At 39.3% G+C, this 22,735-nt stretch overlaps 2 protein-coding genes across 2 annotated transcripts in view; both read left to right on the top strand.

Annotated features, from left to right (window-relative positions):
• The window catches only part of RUVBL2 (RuvB like AAA ATPase 2), a 615,067-nt gene that overhangs the window by 235,687 nt on the left and 356,645 nt on the right, over window positions 1-22,735 (top strand). The gene's annotated exons all lie outside the window — the stretch shown is intronic.
• SYT3 (synaptotagmin 3) overlaps window positions 1-22,735 on the top strand; it is a 74,329-nt gene that overhangs the window by 12,897 nt on the left and 38,697 nt on the right. Inside the window, exons 2-5 of the mRNA XM_070729817.1 lie at window positions 14,535-15,074; window positions 19,181-19,354; window positions 20,957-21,097; window positions 22,231-22,612. Of these exons, the coding sequence (XP_070585918.1) occupies window positions 20,962-21,097; window positions 22,231-22,612 (518 nt within the window). The 5' untranslated portion in view covers window positions 14,535-15,074; window positions 19,181-19,354; window positions 20,957-20,961. The remainder of the gene's footprint in view (window positions 1-14,534; window positions 15,075-19,180; window positions 19,355-20,956; window positions 21,098-22,230; window positions 22,613-22,735) is intronic.

Genomic DNA, 22,735 nt, shown 5'->3' with positions numbered 1-22,735 from the left:
AAAAACAGAGTGAATATGGAAGTTTGCCAACAAGAACAGCTTTTATTATTCTGTCTATCTACCTTTGAAATTATCTTGCATCATTGAAAGAGGCAAATTCCAGGAAAATAGGTACATGACTGTTTTTGGTATAAAGAAGGAGATAGTTAAGTAAATACATTCTGTTCTCAGCAGAAACTATTGCTTTTTCGTTTCAAATGATGTTTATGTCATAACCTTTTATTGTTCTGTTTGGTGAAGGTATATCTCTAGAAAGAAGGATATCAGTCTATTGAATAAAGCAACTCTGGAATTGAATAGGATTGCATTCTAATCATAACCACATTGTGTGTTAACAAATGGCTTATTTGATGCTTCTATTTGCCACCCATGTAAGTGTGTGCTTCAATGAAGTTACAATCTTTCACATAAGCTGCCACAATGTGTTGCTTCTCTGATATGATGCTGAACTTATCCTTATGTGTAAAACTGTACATAGTGCTACTTCATAATTTAGAATTATTCAAATGCATTTGCTTTAAGAAGTTACAAGTTTCCTTTCAATAGGCATTTATCGTTTGGTCAGAAGGTGAAATATAAAAAGGATTAAGAGTATTTATGATTTTCAAGTAAAGAGTAGTAAGAAAAGTGTGGGGGGGTCAGCGTTAGGGCTGGGGCTTCTCTGTTTTGCGGCCTGTGGTTTAAGCATATAGGTGGTATAGATTTTCCTGAAGTTTTATCCATATGTATTTGATGTACAGTAGTTGCTAGTGCCATCATTTATCAGTGATTTATAAATTTATTCATTCAGATTCTTTGTAGTTCAAAATTTGTGTCGATCGATGTTTACATTTTATCATTTCAATTTGGTATTATGATTCATGTTGTTGTTTACTGATTTTACACGTTGTTTTAGTTGGACATTTTTCTTGATGTATAATTTTTAAGTAATTTCTTTTTTTTAACCAATGGTACCATTTGTCCCATGCTTTATAGAAATCTGTCTCATCCTTGTTTTGCAGTTCCATTGTTAGCTTGGACATTTCTGCACATTCCATTATTTTAATCAAAAGAGATAAAACGTTTGGGTTTTTTTCCTGTTTCCAGTATTGTGCGTATAAAATCCTTGCGGCTGTAATAATGTGAATTATAATATATCTGTTTTCTTTATTAAAATTTTGTCCTATGATTCCTAATAAAAATAGTTCGGGTTTTGCATGGATGGTCTGGGAGGTGATTTGTTCTAGTATAATTTTGATTTTATACCAATATTTTTGGGTGGTTTCACATGTCCACTAGATGTGGTAATATGTACCTGGTTTTTCCCTGCACTTCCAACATAGTGATCGGTAGGAAATGGGGATTTTGCAGTATCCTTCCCCTGCCACACCCAGCAAACCATGCCCACAGAACCAGTAGTTAAAAAATTTGAAATCCACCACTGGTTATTAGCTGAAGAAGTGTTATCACTCCCATATTTAACCAATGCTGCTGTATGTTAAGCAAACAGCTACCATGGTCCAAATTCCTTTGATATATTCTTATTTAAAGCTCAATAAAATTGGCACATAAACAGAAGAGTTTGCAACAGGATGAAGTTGAGCCCCATGAGTGTAACTTTGGTGCAAGAGAATAGGCCAAGGGACTAAGACTGGTACACCAACAATTACACTCCCAAAAATTCATGGAAACAGACCAAATTAAATGTAATTTAAATTAACTTGAATATTATTTTAGTACAAGTGCACCGAGATGTCTCTATTCTGTTACATTAAATACTGTGGATGATCAACAACTTTCAGATAGATTGTGGTTACCTCAAAGCCTTGGTAGACCATATGCAACCTTCAGCTGCGAGTTAGATGCATCTGCTTTCACTCATGCATGTAATGCTGTTGGCCAACTAATAGGCTATTTGGAGAGCACACAGGCTGAACTCATCTTCTGTTGCATTCAGGAAACATTGCTGAGAAAGAGGCAATTAGAATAAGAGCAAGATTGAATAAAAGGAACAAAAAAAAATAGCCAACGTACATATAACTAGTGAATCTTTTCTGTTTTGTGTGGCTGATTTGGAACTGAGAGAAATTTACGCTTGATTTTAAGGTCCACAAGTGAGTCATGCAACAAAATATTGTCTATGACTATGTCCTTTCTAAGAGGCCTGCTGAAGGTCTTTTTGAGAAAGCTGGTTGTTCTCTTCTTCCATATAACCTCTTTATGTTTCATTGATTTTATTGTAATTTCTTTGTTTTGATTATAGTGAGCTACCCAGACTAATTGAGAGTTTGAAAGCATGCAAGTTTAATAAAGTATTATGGTTGGTTGTGTAGACAGACAGCTATTTGAACTAGACTTAGCTTTCTCCGTATTCCTCTTTCAGCAAGTATATAATATATTACTAAACAATCAAGTCTCAAGTTGGGCAATTTCAGGGGTAGGTTCCTTCCAGTTGGGACTGGATCACCCAAACCGGTAGTTACCTCCTGGTGACTTCACAATGGGGTTACGGATCCAGTTCAGTTGTTGCTGGTCCTTGGGCACAACCACCTCTCTCTTTTTTTGGAATTTTTTCCATTTTTTTTATTGTTTGGACATTTTTTCCTCTGCTGCTGATTGAAAAAGGGCCATCCCGTATGCTCCAGGGTTAATACTGATCTTTACCCCTTTGCCCAAAGCACAGCTGATCCGCTCCGCAGCTGTGTTTCGGGCTGATTATAGCTACTGAGCATGTGTGAAAGCAGAAGTGCATGAGGATACACGCACATTTTTGTGAGGGATGTGTATGCATGTATGTGATGCTACTTCTGATTACAGATATCCACAAATATAAAGTTATCGTGTTTGAATTCTATTATTATTCTGCTGTGACAAATATAAGGTCATGCAACATCATATTGAAGACAAACTGGCCTTTCTATGCCAGTATTGCATATATTTTTGATAGAAACTAAACCATGTTATACCTATCAGTAAATGTCCATAAATGAACCATTGCTTTTTACTCAATGCGATGTGACAATTTTATTCTGAAATGTCACAGATAGGATAGCTATTAGAGCTATCCAACAATTCATGCATCAAATTGATACAAAATATTCAAGAACTATAGTAACAAATGTAACACACTAAAAGCTTTTAAATTATAGCTTACCTGTGTTGCTAAGCTTTAGAATATTTCTAAAACTTCTCTCAGCTTGCGTTAAAGTGCAAAACCGGGATTGAGACTGATATTTAAATTGCAGTTTTTCAATCATGGGTGATGGCTTTCTCTCCGGTCAGTAGTATAAGTGAGGGATGACTGAAGGTTAGTTACATTTACTTCTTTTTAACTTACGTATTGTAGTGTTTTAATCTTTGTTAATATTTTATTCTAGTAAGCTGCCCTGAGTCCATTAGAAAAAAGGCAGCCTATAAATTAAATTAAATTACATTAAATTGTCACAATGAGAAAGGTTCACAAAATCTCTGGACACTGTATTGAATGAACAATTAGGACTGCAATAGACCCATCTAGGAGGCTGAGAACTGGGAGTTTTGAAAATGTGACCTACTTTTTTATTTTTAAGATGATAATCAAGGCCTTTCAGGATGTAACCTGGAGTTGGATCCCTGCTTGTCTTCTGAATGCAGATATTTTTTATCTTTGAAACTTTTTTGTCTAAGTCTGAGAAAAAGGGATTGTTTTCTGAGTGGGAACTTGGACCAACTTTTATGTTACATATATAAACACTTGCATATATCAAGTTTCTCCCAGTTCTTGGGCCCTGGTGGTGATTTCACAATAACATTATCAAATTAGATCGGTCAGTACCAGTTTGTGGGTGCCACCATCTTTTTTAAAAAAAATTATCTATCTATATCTATCTATCTATCTATCTATCTATCTATCTATCTATCTATCTATCTATCCATCCCTTCTGAGCATGCACAGAAGGTGAGTTTCAGCACTGTGCATGTGGTCGCCATCTTATTTTGGGGAATTTTCCCCAGATTTTTTTGTGACTGCACATGAAATGAGCATGCACCCATGCAGCACCTCCATGTGACATGGGAGGGAGTGAACAGGCAGTGAGGTAAGTTGGAACCTTCCCCTGTCATGTATCTATACGCAGACACATGCACATGTGTGTATATATATATATACACACACAAACATGGAGGGAGGGAAAGGGAGAGAAGATAAGCTTTTTAAGGGTCTAGTTCAGGGATAGGCAGCTATGACCCCTTTACAATCTGCTGTCTCAGGAATTCTGGGGGTGGAAGTCCACAAGGGGTTATAGTTGCCCATCCTTGGTCTCTCTCTCTCTCTCTTTTTAATTGTAGACTGATAACTTGTTGGTATTCCACTATTCTCTTAACATGCAACTACTGATGCCAAGTTTTTATTGTTTCTACTTTGTATTTTTATAAATTATAATTTCATGGATGATTGTTTATTTCCTGTCTACCTTTCTTCAGAGGCAGAATATTTTTTAGCTAAGAGAAAAGCTTTGAGAAAAAACATATTGGGTTGTAGAATCTTCCTTGGAGTGGAACCTTTGCAACCTCAAATGGGAGATCATTTCTCATGATCCTCCAATCATCAAGGCTGATAAAGAGGATGGGAATCAATTCCAGACACCTGGAGAATATTTGCTGCAAGTGATACATTCTGTCCAGGAGCAAAAAGAGCATTTACTGAGCAGTAATTGCTGTACAACTTCCCATGGCCTTCTTAGTTCCCTTGAGATCACTGATTAAGCCCTTTTGGGATGGGGATGTTGGCCTCCAAAGGCCTTTAGTCTAATCAGCAGGGCTTTTATCAAATAGTCTATTAATCCAACCCCACCAGAGAATTCAATTCCTTTTATGTGAAATTTGCCGGCCCATTTACTTTCTTCTTCAAATGACCGTAGTGTCATCCAGATCTGGGGCGGATCTTTCTTTTCAAAGAGCCATGGAAGAGCTCCAGCTGAAAGCTGCATCATTTCGTTCTTTAGTTCACGAATCAATGTGCTGTCCTTCGGCATCAGCTCTCAGGATAGCCTAAAGTGGGAACGCACAAAACTGACATCGCAGGTTGGGTGCGTGGAATTTGTCCCAAGCAGTACATCTGTGGGACAAGAGGAAAGCAGATTAGTTAAAAATCACAGTTTTCTTAAAGCCCTCCTTTTTATATAAGTTCCATTCCCTTTTATTTTAGCCAAGGTGAAATTATTATATTTAATTTTTTTACTTGTTGAAAATCTGCAGCAGCTGAGAAAGGGATAGTGCGCAAAACCCAAAACTTTGAAGGACCTGTGGCTTAAAAATAGGAGGTGAAGTGTCCTTGTTTGTTGGCATTTTGCTGCAGGGTGAAAAGGGGGCACTGAAATTGGGGGGGGGCACTGAGATTACCATCACCTGTGTTCTGTCCAGCTCTCTGGTAGAATCCTCCCCAAAAATTCACAGATAGAATTTCAGACACACACACGTTTGAAAATTCAAAACAATGTTCTTTATACCGAAAATGCAAATAAACAGAGCACTCTTTTTGTATAACAAAGAGCACTTGTCTCCAAACAAATTGGTAATTTGTACAAGTCCCTTATCAGTTCTGTGATAATTAGCTTGCAGCTGTGAGGCAATTCACAGTCCTTCTTCTTTCACAAAGTGAAACACACTTTGCTCTGGTTTAGTTTCAAAGCGGGGAAAAATCAGCACACAAAGATCAAAATCAGCAAAGCAGTCATGAAACACAACGATCAGATAATCCTTCACAATGGCCAAACCCACAGGCTGCTATTTATAGCAGCCTCACTAATTACCACAGCCCCACCCAACCACAGGTGGCCTCATTTTCTTTGGTAATAATCTCTCAGTTGTTGCTGCCTATGAATCACTCTCCTCATGCGTGGCTGTATCATTAACTCTTGTTCTGAATCCAAGGAGGAGCTAGATAATTGATCTCCTTCTGAGCTGTCTGCTACACTCTCCTCCTCCCTGTCACTCATGTCTTCTTGGTCAGAGGAGCCTTCATCAGCAGATTCCACCGGGGGCAAAACAGGCCTGCAGCATGTGGATGTCTCCCCCACATCCACAGTCCTTGGGGCAGGAGCAGGGCCAGAGCTAACCACAACAATCTGCATATTGCGAGAGTGCTGCCTTCGCTCTTTGAAGCAGCCTAAGAACCTCTTGGCCATGACTCTGCCTGCCTTTTGAAAGGTGTTAAGGCAATATTGCTGAACCTCAGCGACTTTAATATGTCTGAATTTAACTCCCAGAACTCCCAGTCCTGTTCATGACTCTTGCAGCAGTTGCATAATCACAATATCACAATTTGGGTGCTTGGCAACTCTCATGTATTTACAGTGGTTGTAGCATCCTGGGGTTACATCATTTCTATTGGCAATCTTCCCAGCTGCTTTCCGACATGCAAAGCCAATGAGGAAGTTAGATTTGTTTAATGATCCCATGATTCATTTAACAAACTGCAGTGATTCACGTAAAAACCATGCAAATGGTTGTAAAACAGGCGCAACTCACTTAACAAATGGAAATTCTGGCGTCAATTGTGGTTGTAAATTGAGTATAAATGTGCAAATCATTAAAATTCTATTGGCTTCAACTTGTTAAAATAGTTTTAGCATTCAGTTTCCCCCCCTTAAAATATGTCTAATTTGATGTAGAAAATTTTATGCCTTGTTACACTTTATAAGTTTCTAATATTTTCTTCTAAGAAGTATAAATTTTAATCAGACTTACCTTACATATTGGTTTTATTTTGATCATGTGAATTTTCCATTAAAAATTCTCATTAAAAACTTTTAAAATAACATTTATCCCATGTAAATTCTCTTTTTAAATATAACTGAGGTTGCCTGTATACAACTTGTTTTAGGCACATCTTTGTGGATTTTTTATGGGGATGAGAATAAAAGTCAGCAAATTTGGTTTATTTGATTCTAACCTTTAAGCCAATGTAAAATGAGGACAGAATACTAAAATTCACCTTCAACAATATTCATGATTTTTTTAAAAAATACTTAACACTTTTACTATTCCAGTTTGTCTAGAATTTGTTTGTTTATTTGTTGATTGATTGATTGATTGATTGATTGTTGAAAGGGACCCTGCAGGTCATCAAGTCCAACTCCCTGCTCAAGCAGGAAACCCTGTATCTCCCCAGCCAGGTGGCAGTCCAATCTCCTATTGAAAATGTCCAGAGTTGGGGCATTCACAACCTCCACTGGCAGGCCATTCCACTGGTTGATCACTCTGACGATCAGGAAGTTCTTATTTCCAGGTTGAATCGCTCCTTGGTCAGCTTCTATCCGTTGTTCCTCGTCTGGCCCTATGATTTTAAATCTTAAATCTTATTTTAAATCTTATTTAAGGAATCCTTTTTCCTATACCCCTTTTAACCATCATTTCCTAAGCATTACCTTGCAAAATTTAATAGTAACATTTCTGGCTCTGTTTTTCCAGAGTGAGTTCTGTAGGTGCTTCTCTGTCACTTCTTCACAACAGCCATATGAGGCAATGGCTATTTTGCCACAAATAGCCAAGTAAGAATTTGCACCCAGATCTAATTTGTCTATAGTGTAGAACATCCCACAGCCCTTCCCTAGACAACTGTCTTGCCTACAACCAATGGGTGTAGCTTATGAGGCAGGAGACACGTTCAACAAATCTCAACATGCTTTCTTTATAAAAATGTGCATTTTGATCCACACAAGCCTGTCAGAATTCATTTTCTCCTATCAGATGCTTTATGAAGTAGATTTAGTGCTCTTCTGCATGACCTATTAATTCTGGGCAGGCAGCATTTTTGTGATTTCAAAAAGAGGGCTAGAAAGATAAAGGCATTGATATGCTTTGGCATTTACCAGTGTGATATATTTGTGACAATCTAGCTAGGTTTTCCTATACCCCTTTTCCTATACCGACCTATATCGCCAGGCATGGGGGAACTAAGACATCTCCCCCAGGCTTTCTTATATTTTATGTTTGGTATGTATGTGTTGTATGGTTTTTTTAACAGTTGGGGTTTTTAATATAATTCTTATTATTAGATTTGTTCCATTGTTTATACCGTTTTTATTGTTGTTGTGAGCTGCCCTGAGTCTTCGAAGAGGGGCGGCATACAAATCTAATAAAATAAATTTAAAAAATAAATAGGTTTAGCGGGGATCATAGGATGCTGCTTTTAAGCTTACGATACTTGGTTGGGCACACACATTTGCAAAGCCATAATGAAGTTGTTAGTTGTTATTTGTTGTTATTTGTTTGTTTGTTTGTTTGTTTGTTTGTTCGTTCGTTCGTTCGTTCGTTCGTTCGTTCGTTCGTTCGTTCGTTCGTTCATTCATTCATTCATTTATTAGATTTGTATGCCGCCCCTCTTCACAGACTCCATATACTAGACTAGTACTCCGAGTCTACGGAGAGGGGCGGCATAAAAATCTAATAAATAATAATAATAATAATCTGCCAAACTTAACATTGTTTACTCTAGTTGGCAGTTGCTCTTGATAGGTTCATGCAGAGGACTTTCCAATCACGAGTATTATTCTACCAATTGGTACCTTCCAGCAGTGTTAGCCAAATTATTTCTCATAATTTTGCTGGTTTTGCTGACTGGGGGAAAAAAGGGAGCAGATTGTCCAAGATCAAACCCCAGATACTCAAGGAAAATTGATATAGCAAGTAAAAGAAATTCAGTTCCAGTGAATGATGACCATTCCTCTGTAATGTATTTGCCATCACAAGGGATCTGCGAAGGTTTGCAGAAATTTTATGGTTTAAATCTTGAGTTAAATCTTGGGGGTCCATGCCCATAGTCCCTGGACACAAAAGGTGTTTAAAGGTGAATAAAAGGTTGGAGAACCACTGGTTTAACGCTGTGAAAACAGCAGATACTCAATTTGCTAATATGCACCTACACTTACTAAAGCACTAGGAGTGTGTAAATTAGGCCACATAGGTTCTGTATTCCCCAAAGCAGGCAAGCATACATATTTGATGAGACTTTATTTGAATTTATATCTGCACAAGTACAATGTGACATCCTGGAATCACACATGAGTTTTCTTGGCTTTATCAATTGGTAGAGACAGCTGTCTGATTCACATACACGTTTCTGCATTTTCTACCCTTCTGTTAAGCATTGTTCCTGAGCAGATGAACTCTTGTATGATTTGTATGATTTAGCCCTTGGACTGACAGCTATCCAATATGATTACAGCAATGCCTTTTTCAACCTAGCCTGAGCATATGCAATACAGTGTAATAGTTAAGCAACTGGAGTGGTACTAGAGAAGCTCAGGTTCTCATCCACCTTCAACTACAAAAGCTTCCACTCATCCTCACCGAGTTTTTATTGTGGACATAAGAAGAGGGAGAAGTGTTGTTTATGCTTCTTTAAGCTAGGACATGCATCAAACAAATAACTAAACCTTTTGCACTTTTCTGGCATATGGAGAATGACGATTGATGAATGGAGATTTAGTTTAGCAAGTAAACAAAAGGTGTAAATCTAAACTTTTTTCCAGAATACTGAATCTGCAAGTAAAGAATAATAAATACAGTACAGTGATACCTTGTCTTACAAACTTAATTGGTTCCGGGATGAGGTTCTTAAGGTGAAAGGTTTGTAAGACGAAATAATGTTTCCCATAGGAATCAATGGAAAAGCAATTAATGCATGCAAACCCAAAATTCTTCCCTTTTGCCAGCCAAAGCATCCGTTTTTGCGCTGCTGGGATTCCCCTGAGGCTCCCCTCCATAGGAAAACCCCACCTCCGGACTTCTGTGTTTTTGCGATGCTGCAGGGGAATCCCAGCAGGGAAATCTCAGCATCGCAAAAATGAGCGCTTCGCTGGCAACGGAAGTCTGGAGGTAGGGTTTCCCAGCGAAGGGAGCATCAATGAAATTACAGCATCGCAACCCCACCTCCGTACCTCTGTGTTTTTGCGATGCTGCAATTTCACTGAAGCTCCCCTTGCTGGGAAACCCCACCTCCGGACTTCCGTTGCCAGCGAAGCGCCCGTTTTTGCACTGCTGGGATTCCCCTGCAGCTTCACAAAAACACGGAAGTCCAGAGGTGGGGTTTCCCAAAGAGGGGAGCCTCAGGGGAATCCCAGCAGCGCACAAACGGGTGCTTCACTGGCAACAGAAGTCCAGAGGCGGGGCATCCCAGCGGTGGAGGTGGGTTTGTAAGGTGAAAATAGTTTGTAAGAAGAGGCAAAAAAACCTTAAACCCCGGGTTTGTATCTCGAAAAGTTTGTATGATAAAGCGTTTGTAAGATGAGGTATCACTGGACTTGGGATGTCCTAAAGAGCTGGTGAAACATGGGTAAGTTTAGATAGTGGCAATGTTATATTACTAGCCAGAGTGGGGGGGGGGGGGGGGGTAGGCAGTTTGTAATTATTGTAATAAAAATAATTATGTAAAGGTTAGGCTGCTCTGCCAATTAATTAGCTATTACTGTATATGAGGTCAGATGCTATGATAACCGTGACATGATTTTGCTGGCCAAAGAAAGTCTCTTGTAACTAGTATTTCATTTCCCATGGTTCTTCTACCAGATATTTCTCACATTTATTAAAGTAGTATTTAGCTGTTGTTGGAAGAAATGTCCATGTGGGTTCAGTTCCAAGTGGGAAGACAGACAATGGAAACATTTTGAGAGCCGAGATGGCACAGTGCTTAGAGTGCCGCTCTGCAGACTACTTTAGCTAACTCCTAGCTGTAGTTCAGCAGTTCAAATCTCACTACCGACTCAGGGTTAACCCAGCCATCCATTTTTAAGGGGCATGCAAAAGTGCACCAGAGTGCTTTCCATCCCCTGTCCTAATGTTTCTCTTTTACTAGTATCATGTGTATAAATATTATCTTTGTATATCACCTATACATACTTGACAAGACAAACAAACAAACAAATAAATAACATGATGGCTGCTTGGAAAGGTGGTTTTATGGTGGACAAGCACAGGACCACATGGTTTTGTAGTCCTGGGCAAAAAGAAGCAAATGGATGTGTGTGAGAGAGATTTATACCCTGTATTGGGCTTTGAATTTGATTGATTGGTATTTTGATTGGTTGTCAGACTCCCATGGGGCCATGCAGGGGTAACTTTGTTGGTTGTCTTTTGAGTCTCAGGCTTGGTTGAACCTTCCTGAGTGATAATGTAATCTCCCCAGGTGCTATGTGGTGAGTTCTGTTGCTAGATAGATAGAAGGCTAATCCTACTTTTGTTGGATCTTAATAATAATAATAATAATAATAATAATAATAATAACAACAACAACAACAACAACAACAACAACAACAACAACAGTTGGGAGGGACCTTGGAGGTCTTCTAGTCCAACCCCCTGCTTAGGCAGGAAACCGCCTCCTGCCGCACGAATCCCAGCGACCGGTTAGGTCCCACAGAGTTGGCCTTCTCCGGGTCCCGTCGACTAAACAATGTTGTCTGGCGGGACCCAGGGGAAGAGCCTTCCCTGTGGGGGCCCCGACCCTCTGGAACTAGCTCCCCCCTGAGATTAGGATTGCCCCCACCCTCCCTGCCTTTCGTAAACTCCTTAAGACCCACCTTTGCGGTCAGGCATGGGGGAACTAAAACACCTCCCCCTTGCCCATGTTGTTTTGTTGATTGATTGACTGTGTGCCTGTTTTTTATATATACTGTTTTTTATGAGATTATTAATTTAAATTGGAACTGGATGGGTGGGCATTGGATTTGGTATTGTGTACTGTACTGTTTTTTATTATTGTTGTGAGCCGCCCCGAGTTTGCGGAGAGGGGCGGCATATAAATCCAATAAACCTAACCTAACTAACCCTACACTACTTCCGACAAATAGTTATCCAACATATTCTTTAAAAATTCCAGTGTTAAAAATTCCAACTTCTGCAGGAAAGCTATTCCACTGACTACTTGTTCTGTCAGGAAATTTCTCCTTAGTTCTAAGTTGCTTCTCTCCTTGTTCTGCTTCCACCCATTGCTTCTTGTTCTACCCTCAGGTGCTTTGGAGAATAGATTGACTCCTTCTTGGGTGAGGGCATTTGCTTATGAATAGACCTAGCTAACTCTTTATCTCTTAAGTGCTGACATCTGCTGTGGGTTATTAAGGAGGGAGGGGACTATTAAGGGCGAATCTGCTTCTTGCCTAAAAACATGTTTCTCCATTTCTCATCCAGGGAAATATAACATTCTGCCTTTTTAAAATATTTCCTAGAATATTTCATTCTTTTAGGAGAGGGGTGGGTGTTAACTTCCAACACTGTAATGAAGAGGGGAGCGGCATACAAATATAATTAATAATGATAATATTATTGTTGTTGTTGTTGTTGTTGGTTATAACTCAGACAAACTATCAGAGAAGTCACAAGCATGATAACATTGAGAAATTGATCATTGTGGACAGCCTATCTCAAGATTATTTTTTTTAATGAGGATGAAATACTGGTTCACTAGATCAGGAGCATCCTAGTTTGTTTCTTTTAATGAGTGGATAACAAATGAAATGACATTTAGGCACCGTGGATTATCTCCATATCAGAATGTGATAATATAATACTTGAATGTTTATTTCTTTAGGTGACAATGATGTAAAAATGAACAGAGTTTGTTTACTTTAGATGGACAGTATGATATAGATTAGAACAATGGCAATCAGGCATAAAAGATACGATTGGTGTGTATTGGGGGGGAGGGAGAGGGAGGGAGCGAGAGTGGCGGGGAGTTACACTACTCATCCCTTAATACTTGTTATTCTGAGCAGGAACACTGGTAACTCCAGCAAAGATGCAGCAATAACAGATGGAAGAGGCTGCAGCAGAATTCAAAGGAGGGGAGAACGGAGGAACTAAAGGTCTTCTCTCTTCCCCTTTGGATGACTTGCTATTCTGTTGGGGAACAGGAGAATCCTATTATTAGCCAGTCTTCAGCTGACTCCTGCCTTCCTAGAAGAAACTTGAGGAAAGAGAAAAATTATATCTGTCATATCCTCTATGTCTCTAATTTTGTCTGATGCAAAATTAATTAATTAATTAGAATTAAATTCCAAGTGCTTTTCTTCTCTGGTCTGAAATACCTGTACACGGAGTGTTTTGATGGCTATTCTATTTGGGGGAAAGTTTATTTATTTATTTATTTATTGGATTTGTATGCCGCCCCTCTCCAGAGACTCGGGGCGGTTAACAGCGACAATAAAACAGTGTACAATAGTAATTTGGTACTGATGATTAAAAATCAATTAATATAAAAACCAAACATACATACATACCATGCATAGAATTGTAAAGGCCTAGTTCAAGTGATTGCCCCAGAATGGGGGGCGGGGGAGTTGATGGAGAGTTACATCTCTCCTCAAATTATCATACCCAGAATAATTAATGTTTTTTCTTTCTATAGCCTAATCTATTAAAATATGTATTGGTTGTAGAGAATCCAAGAATTCTAGCGATAGGTTCCTGTAGGAAGCCTTTGGGTTTACAGAAGAATCTGAATTACAACCCCAAACAGTCTCCGGCTGATTTCTAGGCCTCTATATTTTCACCAAGGCTATTTGGTTGTTACTATTTGTCTGTTCATCTTGCCTCATTGTAAGACAAGTAGTAGAAATTATAAGCTCTGACCTCTCGATCAGTGTTTCCCAACCTTGGCAACGTGAAGATATTTGGACTTCAACTCCCAGAATTCCCCAGCCAGCGAATGCTGGCTGGGGAATTCTGGGAGTTGAAGTCCAGATATCTCCAAATTGCCAAGGTTGGGAAACACTGCTCAAGATGACATGTGGCTCCTGAATAATTTTGGGGTGATTGGCCCAAGAATTGCTCAGACACTACCTAATAAAGTTGCAGGGAATTCACAGGAAACAAAATGTAAACCTAGAAACAGACCTGAGGTAAAAATAATAATTAGCCATCCCTGCCACCACTTAGAAACTCCCAGCCCATGGGCAGGATGCGTCATGTGTGGCCACGCCCACATCTGGTTTAGCGAAGGGGGGGTCCCGATAAGTCATGTGATGATGCCATGATCGTGTGAGTTTGATACCCTGACTTAGAAAATTCTTGGAGGTACCCCCCTTTTTATAGAACATTTCACCTTTGGTATCTTATCCTCGATGCTTTTAAGAAACAAGTTAAATTCATACTATTTTAGCAGGCTTCTGGCTCTAGTCTTTTTTTGGGGGGGGATGACCAGCATAATTAGTTGGGTGCTAATTGTTTTAATTGGGGAAGGATTGTATTTTGACTAATATACACTGCCCAGAGTCAGCATGGATGGGAGTGGATTATAATGGTTACTAAATAATACCACACTTGGTCTAATATAGAAACTTTACGTGATGTTATTGACCCCCGTAAAAACCATATTTGCCTTCTTTTGGCAAAGATGAATAATCCAGAGTCCCCAGTAATGCTTCTGTGAACTGCAGAGCAAACCCAAAATAAGTAAGGAGAAAATATTCTTCCAGTTGATAGAATTTTGTGACGCTTTGAGGGCATAATAATTTTATTTTAAGTGCAATATGGCTCAGAGTTTAGATTTATATACCTTGTCCCCTCTGTTGGAATTACAGACTGGCTGAACCAGGACGATGAGAAATAGCAGAAGCAGAACAGGAGTCCATATCTGACACTTTTTAATAAAAATTCATGCAGCTGGCCACCTAACTGAAGAGACTGGCTATAGCTGGGATCTAACTCGTAGGCAATCAATTTCATGGAGGATTTAGAAAGTAATGAAGAACCTCCCAGAATTCTGTTGGAGATCTGGCACCTCGTTTAGACATTATAAAGCCTGCCAGACATACTGAAACCTTCTCATAATCACATTTGATCTCAGCAACTGATTCCACCCAGCATCTTACGGAGGGCACAGTTGTCCACCACCACCACAACAACAAATTGCAACTTGTGGACCTAGCAGTGCCCTGCATGGCAGATCCAGTGTCCTACTTCCAGCTTGCAGCCTCTCACATATGGACTCAGTTCACCAGAAACTTTGGATTGCTTTATTGCTCCTCCACTGCTTGGCACTGACTGGGTCAGTTGGCATCCTGGATCCAGCAATACAGAAGCAACTTGACAGCCATCAACTGAGCCAGTTTATTCACCAGGTGAGATTTTGAACAGAGGGCAGATACTAATGTCAATGTGTTTACAAAATAGTTGACACTGTTTCTTATTACTAATTGTAAAGAAGTCTGGACAAAGTTGTTTATTATAGTTCTAGAAATCAAGGGAGAATTTGGGATGGGGGAGATTTGGCTTATCAATATCTGTACAGTATTTAGGTATACCCTGTTTCCCCGAAAATAAGTTGCCCCGAAAAGTAAGACATAGGAGATGTTTCGTTTCACAGCATTCCTGAACAGAACATATATAACACTGCTGGCCATAATTTGCATCCCAAAACGCTGCATCAATCAGATTTAAAACACATCCAACACGCACCCAACATGCGGTTGTGTGTTGGATGCGCTTTTGCTGCAACAGGATACAGGATACAATTCGTTGAAAAAAAACAAGACATCCCCTGAAAATAAGAGGTAGCACAAATTAATATAAGACGCTGCCTTATTTTCGGGGAAACACGGTACAGCTAATACAGTTAATACAGCTAATTCTGGAGTTAAGGTGCAAAAATTCTCCTTATTTAATCCACTCTAATTAATTATTTTATCACAAAAGAACTATACATAGTATTCAGTGATAGGATGGTGGTTAAATATTATTAACAATCTTAATGACATTATTATTAGTATTATTGAACCAACATCCCTTTGTTTATTGATTTTTATACTTTTTAAATCCATGGGTCATTTGTGGTTGCTCTTTTATTATTTCCAGTCTGCACCATTGTTCTTATCATTATAAAAAAAGAAACAAAAGAATAAAAATAGATGCATTGTAGAATAAAATGCTGAAAAAGGCTTTATTCCTAAAATTAGAACTGTCAGGATTGAACAATAAGAATTGGAATATATGGAGCAGCTCCCAAACCTATAACCTTTATCTTTTATAGCAATTTTGAACAATCCCCTCTCTGCATTTGAGTTATTGTATGTAGGGCAGCTGCCAGCACCGTTGTCCTCTGGGCCCAATCAAGGAGAGACAGTATGAGTAATGGGGGGAGAAAGAGAGGTCAGCGTGTCTATGTTTCCCTATCAATCACCACACCTTCTCTTTCAAAACGCTCAGGGTCCTGCATTTTAAAAACCTTGCCATGTAGGTTTTAGCCTAGCTCCTTATTTGGCTGAGAAATTCCTTGAAGCTAAATGACCAGTTCCTGCAAGCTCCTTCAGAAAATACTCAACCTCTCTCCAGACACATACAAATCTTGTACAATTTAGAGCAATGTTCTCATTGCTTGTGACATTGATATACATTTGGAATTCAGCTCATAATATTCTAGCTAAGAATGAGAGTTATTTATTTGTTTCCATGTTTCCTCCAACCGTTCAAAACAGGCTTGTTCTGGGATAAGCAAGGCTGAGAGTGGTTTGGCCCGAAGTCACCCATTAATTTTTGTTGACCGAGCCTGCATTTATACTTGGCTCACCCTATCCTGATCCAAACCCTTAGCCACTGAGGTCTAGAACAGGTGGAAGGCTCTGGTAAGCAGACAGGCTGCCTGACTAATGGATTTTTATGGCATAAATGTTCATGGACTCAGGAGCCCTTTTCATCACAGTAATGCTAGTAGTCTTCTGAAAAGCTACCGCAGCGTATTAGCTGCCATGGGTTAATAAATCCCCCTTTCCAAACAGTTTCTGTATCAAGCCCTGTATAGAGAATGCTAATTAGATAGCTTGGCTGCATAGCTAGAGGTATAACAAGCAGGAAGAGGGAGATAATGATCCCCTTAGATAGAGCGCTGGTGAGACCACATTTGGAATACTGTGTTCAGTTCTGGAGACCTCACCTACAAAAAGATATTGACAAAATTGAACGGGTCCAAAGATGGGCTACAAGAATGGTGGAAGGTCTTAAGCATAAAACGTATCAGGAAAGACTTAATGAACTCAATCCGTATAGTCTGGAGGACTTAATGAACTCAATCCGTATAGTCTGGAGGACAGAAGGAAAAGGGGGGACATGATCGAAACATTTAAATATGTTAAAGGGTTAAATAAGGTTCAGGAGGGAAGTGTTTTTAATAGGAAAGTGAACACAAGAACAAGGGGACACAATCTGAAGTTAGTTGGGGGAGAGATAAAAAGCAACATGAGAAAATAATATTTTACTGAAAGAGTAGTAGATCCTTGGAACAAACTTCCAGCAGACGTGGTTGGTAAACTCACAGTAACTGAATTTAAACATGCCTGGGATAAACATATATCCATTGTAAGATAAAATACAGGAAATAGTATAAGGGCAGACTAGATGGACCATGAGGTCCTTTTCTGCCGCCAGTCTTCTATGTTTCTATGTTTCTCATAATGTATAACATAAACCATGTTTGATAGATCGCAATAGATAGATATGCCTAACGGACAAAACAAATCTCATTATGGAATATATGAATCCTTCCTTACCTAGTTACTGGTTTGCTTCCTCCCGCGTCATGTGAAAATGCGCCCTTTGCATGCACAGTGCCAAAAACTAAGCTTATGTACATGTGCAGAAGCAAAAAACAGCACCTGTGCATACACAGAAGCTAAAAACAAGTTAGAATCTACTCCTGGGCAGGATTCATATATACCATAAAGAGATTTGTTTAGTCTGTTAAGCATATCTATCTATTGCGATCTATCAAAGATGGTTTATATTATACTTTATGAGAAGCTATCTAAATAGCATTCTCTATACAGGGCTTGATACAGAAAGATGGAGGCACCTATGGCGCTGTCATTGGAACCTGTTCATGGGTATGGCCAACTGGCAATTGCTCCCGGTTTGGTGAGTGTGGGGAAATTCCCGCTATCAAACTGGTCCAGACCAGGAGCAATCTATTTCTGATCCTACCCCTCTTTTACATTGGTTCGTACAAGTAGGAAGAGTAAGAAGATCCCCATTTATCATCTTTCCTGTACACTTGTTGGCCACATGTGCTGGTATACAAACTGGCCATGAATCACTAATGCACCAAACATATGACAGCCAAGGTCATCAGGCACATTGACGTTGTAGATTGAGGCCATGCACAATCCCTTGCCTATTCCCATTTGGGAGGACATTTATTTAACAATTCAAGTTCCGTGGCTAACAAGAGGCTGAGATAACGGGTAATATAGGATGGATTCAGTCTGAGAATTGAAGCTGCATTTAGGAAATTTATCTTCCTGGTATTCATGGCTGCTATTTCTTGGTGAAATGTATTCTTTCTTTGTGTGAGACAATGAATTTGAGCTGATGCGTTGCTACCCATGTTTCTAGCTCCTTTAGAGCATATCTGAAACCGAGCTTAGCAACAGATGTTACATCTTTCAATAAGGGTAATTTTTAAGGAGAGAGTATCCACAGCAAATTGGTATCTACCTCTGTTAATTTCCCTCCTATTGGAATTACAGTGTTCCCTCGCTTTTCGCGGGGGATGCGTTCCGAGACCGCCCGCGAAAATTGAATTTCCGCAAAGTAGAGATGTGGAAGTAAATACACTATTTTTGGCTATGAACAGTATCACAAGCCTTCCCTTAAGACTTTAAATCCCTAAATTGCAATTTTCCATTCCCTTAGCAACCATTCAGATTATTACTCACTATGTTTATTTATTAAAGTTTATTAAAAAAATATTTATTAAAGGAAGACGAAAGTTTGGTGATGACATATGACATCATCGGGTGGGAAAAACCATGGTATAGGGAAAAAACCCGTGAAGTATTTTTTAATTAATATTTTTGAAAAACCGTGGTAACAGACTTTTCGCGAAGTTCGAACCCGCGAAAATCGAGGGAACACTGTATTTGCATTTTATAAATGTCTGTGGCTTTACTAGTAATTTTGAAGTAATGTCTTGATACTGACATTCTCCAGGCTTATTTTATGATGTGGTGCTTGGGACTGGTCATCAGCCAAGGCTGATGTCTTGTGGTTTTAAATTTATTCAAAGTCCTTCCTTCCTTGGAATGCATCAACACATGTTTATTGCCTCCAGTGATATTAGTTGGGCATTGTTTCACCAGGGCTTTACTACATTTTATTTCCAGTTGTAGGAAGCCACCACTGATGCACCTGGTGTCCCTCTTCCTCATGCTCACATTCTCACATTCTGTCCCCAAAGCTCCACCACTTATGTGCTTCCTCTCCGCCCTTGCCTGCCTGTTCCACCATCCAAGAACCACATCTGGAATGTTAGGCTGAAAGACCATCACAGACCTAAGCATACTGAGAGTCTCTTTTTAGCCAGTTAAATCCGGATTTGCACTTTGGTCTGCCTCTGATCAGCCAAGCTAAGGTAACTCCCGGGTAATTTTTTTGGGGGGGAGACATAATGCAATAGCATTTGACACAGTGCCACTGTATTTCTCCTTGCATTTAGTGGTGGCTAGTTGAGATGCTGCCCTTGCCTGAATTTATAGATAAGACATAGGTTGGTGTTCACCCAAAGTTACATAAAGACATACCAAGCCTGCTTTGTAATTTTCATGCATTTTGCACATGCTACCCACTTTAGCCTCTGGCAATATTACCGTATTTTTTGGAGTATAAGATGCATCTTAGTTTTGGGGGAGGAAAATAGGGAAAAGAATCTGCATACCAGGTATTCATCTGGCTAGTGCCCTTAGTCTGGTCAGCTTCAGCACATTATTTTATCCCCTGGTTAAGGCTTTAAAAAAATCTTATTCAGAAAGAGTAACAATGAAAGAGCTTGCAAGCCAGTAAGAGCTGGGAAAATCATTAGCATTTGGTTAGGGCCTGGGAAAAAAACATTTGGAGCAGGTAGAGTAATGAAAAGAAACCTGCAAAGACTTCTGGCTTGGAAAACATTCTTCGTAAAGAATAATCATGAAAGAGTTTGCAAGCCGGTAAAAGCTGGGAACATTGCTAGCACCTGGTTAGGGCTGGAAAGAAACATTCGGAGGAAGAAGAACAATTTTAAAAAACCTACAAAGACAGGGTTTGGAAAATATTCTTGACAGAGAGTAACAATGAAAGAGCTTGCAAGTGGGTAAGAGCTGGGAACATCATTAGCACTTGGTTAGAAACATTTGTAACAAGTTAGAGCAATGAAAAAACCCTGCAAAGACGTAGAGCTTGGAAAACATTCTTCCCAGAGAGAAACAATGAAAGAGCCTGCAAGGTAAGAGCTGCGAAGATCATTAGCACCTAGTTAGGGCTGGGGGGGGAAAGCTTCGTAAAAAGCTACATTCAAAGTATAAGACGCACCTGAATTTTCAGCCTCTTTTAGGGAGGAAAAAGGTGTGTCTTATACTCCGAAAAATATGGCAATCAGTTTCAACTGATGTAAAATAAATATGAAAATGGCTTATTTGTTAAGGTATGCCAGGTCCTTGTCTATAGACAATGTCCACACATTGTTTCTCCAGAGTTCTGATACTAGATATATTTTGCTTCCCCTCTTGTTTCTCCAATTACCCCAGAGTAGAGAGGGTTAGAGAATATGGAGGGTAGGTTTGGTTGTTGTTGTTTTACTTCTGGGTGAACTGTTTGTTTCAGCTTTAACATCACTAGATAAAATAAATGCAGAAAAAAAGAAAATCTAAGTAGCACCCAGGCATTTTTGAGCCCCTCAAATAAAGGAGGCACTTATGCAATTTTTTTTTAAAAGTACAAGGTTGCCACATTTGATCATGTAATTCAACACAGCCTCCTCTGCCTGTCAATGACTCACCTGGTCATTGAAGAGAGCAGGGACTGAATCTAAATTCTTTGGCATGTAGTGTAAGGACACCCCATAGTTCAGCCAGCAATAACAATCAGCAGGGAACTTATTGCTAGGACAATCTGCATTGCTGATTTCACCATGGCTCAAGATCATATATAATGACATTTTTAACATGCAGTACAATGTCTACAATGTCTACTTGCTGTTTAGGCATCATGTCAGGAGATTATGATGAGGATAGGCATCGCAAGGCAATGGAGCTCCTTCATGTGCTGTGTTCCAACACATGTGCTGCCCAGGAACGTGAAAAATGTCAGGAACTGACAGGGCATGTGGGTCCCATCAATACAGGTGAGAATCTTGATCTATAATATCCATAAGAGAGATCAGAATAGAATGATGAAAAGTTACGATCTAGTTTGTAAGTCTTGTTGGTATGTTGCTGGACTATGTTATAAATTCTTATTTTATATGAACAAATAATTAAAATATGTCTATATGTTGTTTTATAGCTCATGTGACAGAAAGACATTGAAATCTTGAACTACTTTTGTATTATATAAAAATCAGGCTTCTAGTCCTTATCACACTTTCCAGAATGAAAATCCTGAATGCTCTCTGGAGTTTTCTTGGAAAATGCTGTGAATCAAGCAGGTTAAATATTGTGCGGTGGAAAATACATTCAAATGGAAGAACCATTACATAATTTGATTACATATATATTTATTGCGATTGTTATGGTATTTATTGAGAAGTCTATGTATGTGTCTGTGCAATTGGGTTTTAAATGGTCTTTAAATAGGATTTAGTAGAAAATGGTTTTTCTATTCTTCTTGACTCTATCTGTGAAAATGCATTAAAGACTATCAGAGATTTTTCTTAGGTACCAACAACACTAGAAACTTGAGTATAAATAATGAAAATATATATAGTAGCAAGTTAAAAGGAATAAATGTGCATTTATTGAATGTAGATGGCAAGTATATTTTGGTGTGAAATTACAATACTGTATGATTATGCTTTCATTTAGTACTACTGATACAAAAGGACTGTAGAATGTATGGGAGTGGGAGTTATTTAGACTTATTTCCCTTCAGTATAATATTTTTTTACAGTCCAACAGTTAATTAAAACTGGATTTGTAATTAATGTCCAATTAAATATTTCTGGAACCAAAAACGAATACCAATGGACGCCTCTTCCAGTGCTTGGCAGACCATAACATAATCAGGTTGGGGCTACTTCTGCTACTAAGAGGACTGAATTGGGACTCAAGGGCAGTTTGATGGAACTACTCCAGGAAGAGCTACGCTGTTCTGTGTTCTGCCTGCTGACAATTGGTGCTACTAGACCAGGGTACTGGGTCCTCTGCAACATCCATTAAATGAGGACAGTTCGACTAGCCAAGATTACAGATGGCCATAGAAAACAGCTTATCCCTGATTTTTCATTATGATATTTGCCTCTCCACTTTTCTCCTCTAGAGATCCTGGTTAGTCTTTTGTCTGTGATTGTGACTTTCTGTGGGATTGTGCTGCTGGGCGTCTCCCTTTTCGTCTCTTGGAAACTATGTTGGATCCCCTGGCGGGACAAAGGATCCTCATCACAAACCCAACGCAAGGAGCATCCCCTCCACGCTCATCTCCACCACTCGCCTTTTGGAGATCTCCTGGCTGAGCGGGTGGAACTGGGTCCTGAAATGCCTGAGAGATCTTACCTCGATATGGATTCCTATCCTGAGGCCAACCTGAAGGTTAGCCAAACCTCTCCTGACCTCCCCGTGGAAAGTCAGACTGGCACCAAGGAAGGCAGCATTCCCAATGCTCACTCCCACCAGCAAGTAGCAAGCTTGGCACCCACCCCCAGGTGAGTTGTGAGGAGGGAAGGATGCAGAGGGAAAGCCCAAGTATTAAAGCCCAATGAATGTGTCCATTAAGGGCGCTCAACTATTATTATTTGTTTGTTTGTTTGTTTGTTTGTTTATTTATT

Source organism: Erythrolamprus reginae, chromosome Z (assembly GCF_031021105.1).
Source record: "Erythrolamprus reginae isolate rEryReg1 chromosome Z, rEryReg1.hap1, whole genome shotgun sequence".
In the NCBI taxonomy this organism is placed as follows: Eukaryota; Metazoa; Chordata; class Lepidosauria; order Squamata; family Dipsadidae; genus Erythrolamprus; species Erythrolamprus reginae.
This window is presented reverse-complemented; position numbering and strand designations above follow the sequence as displayed.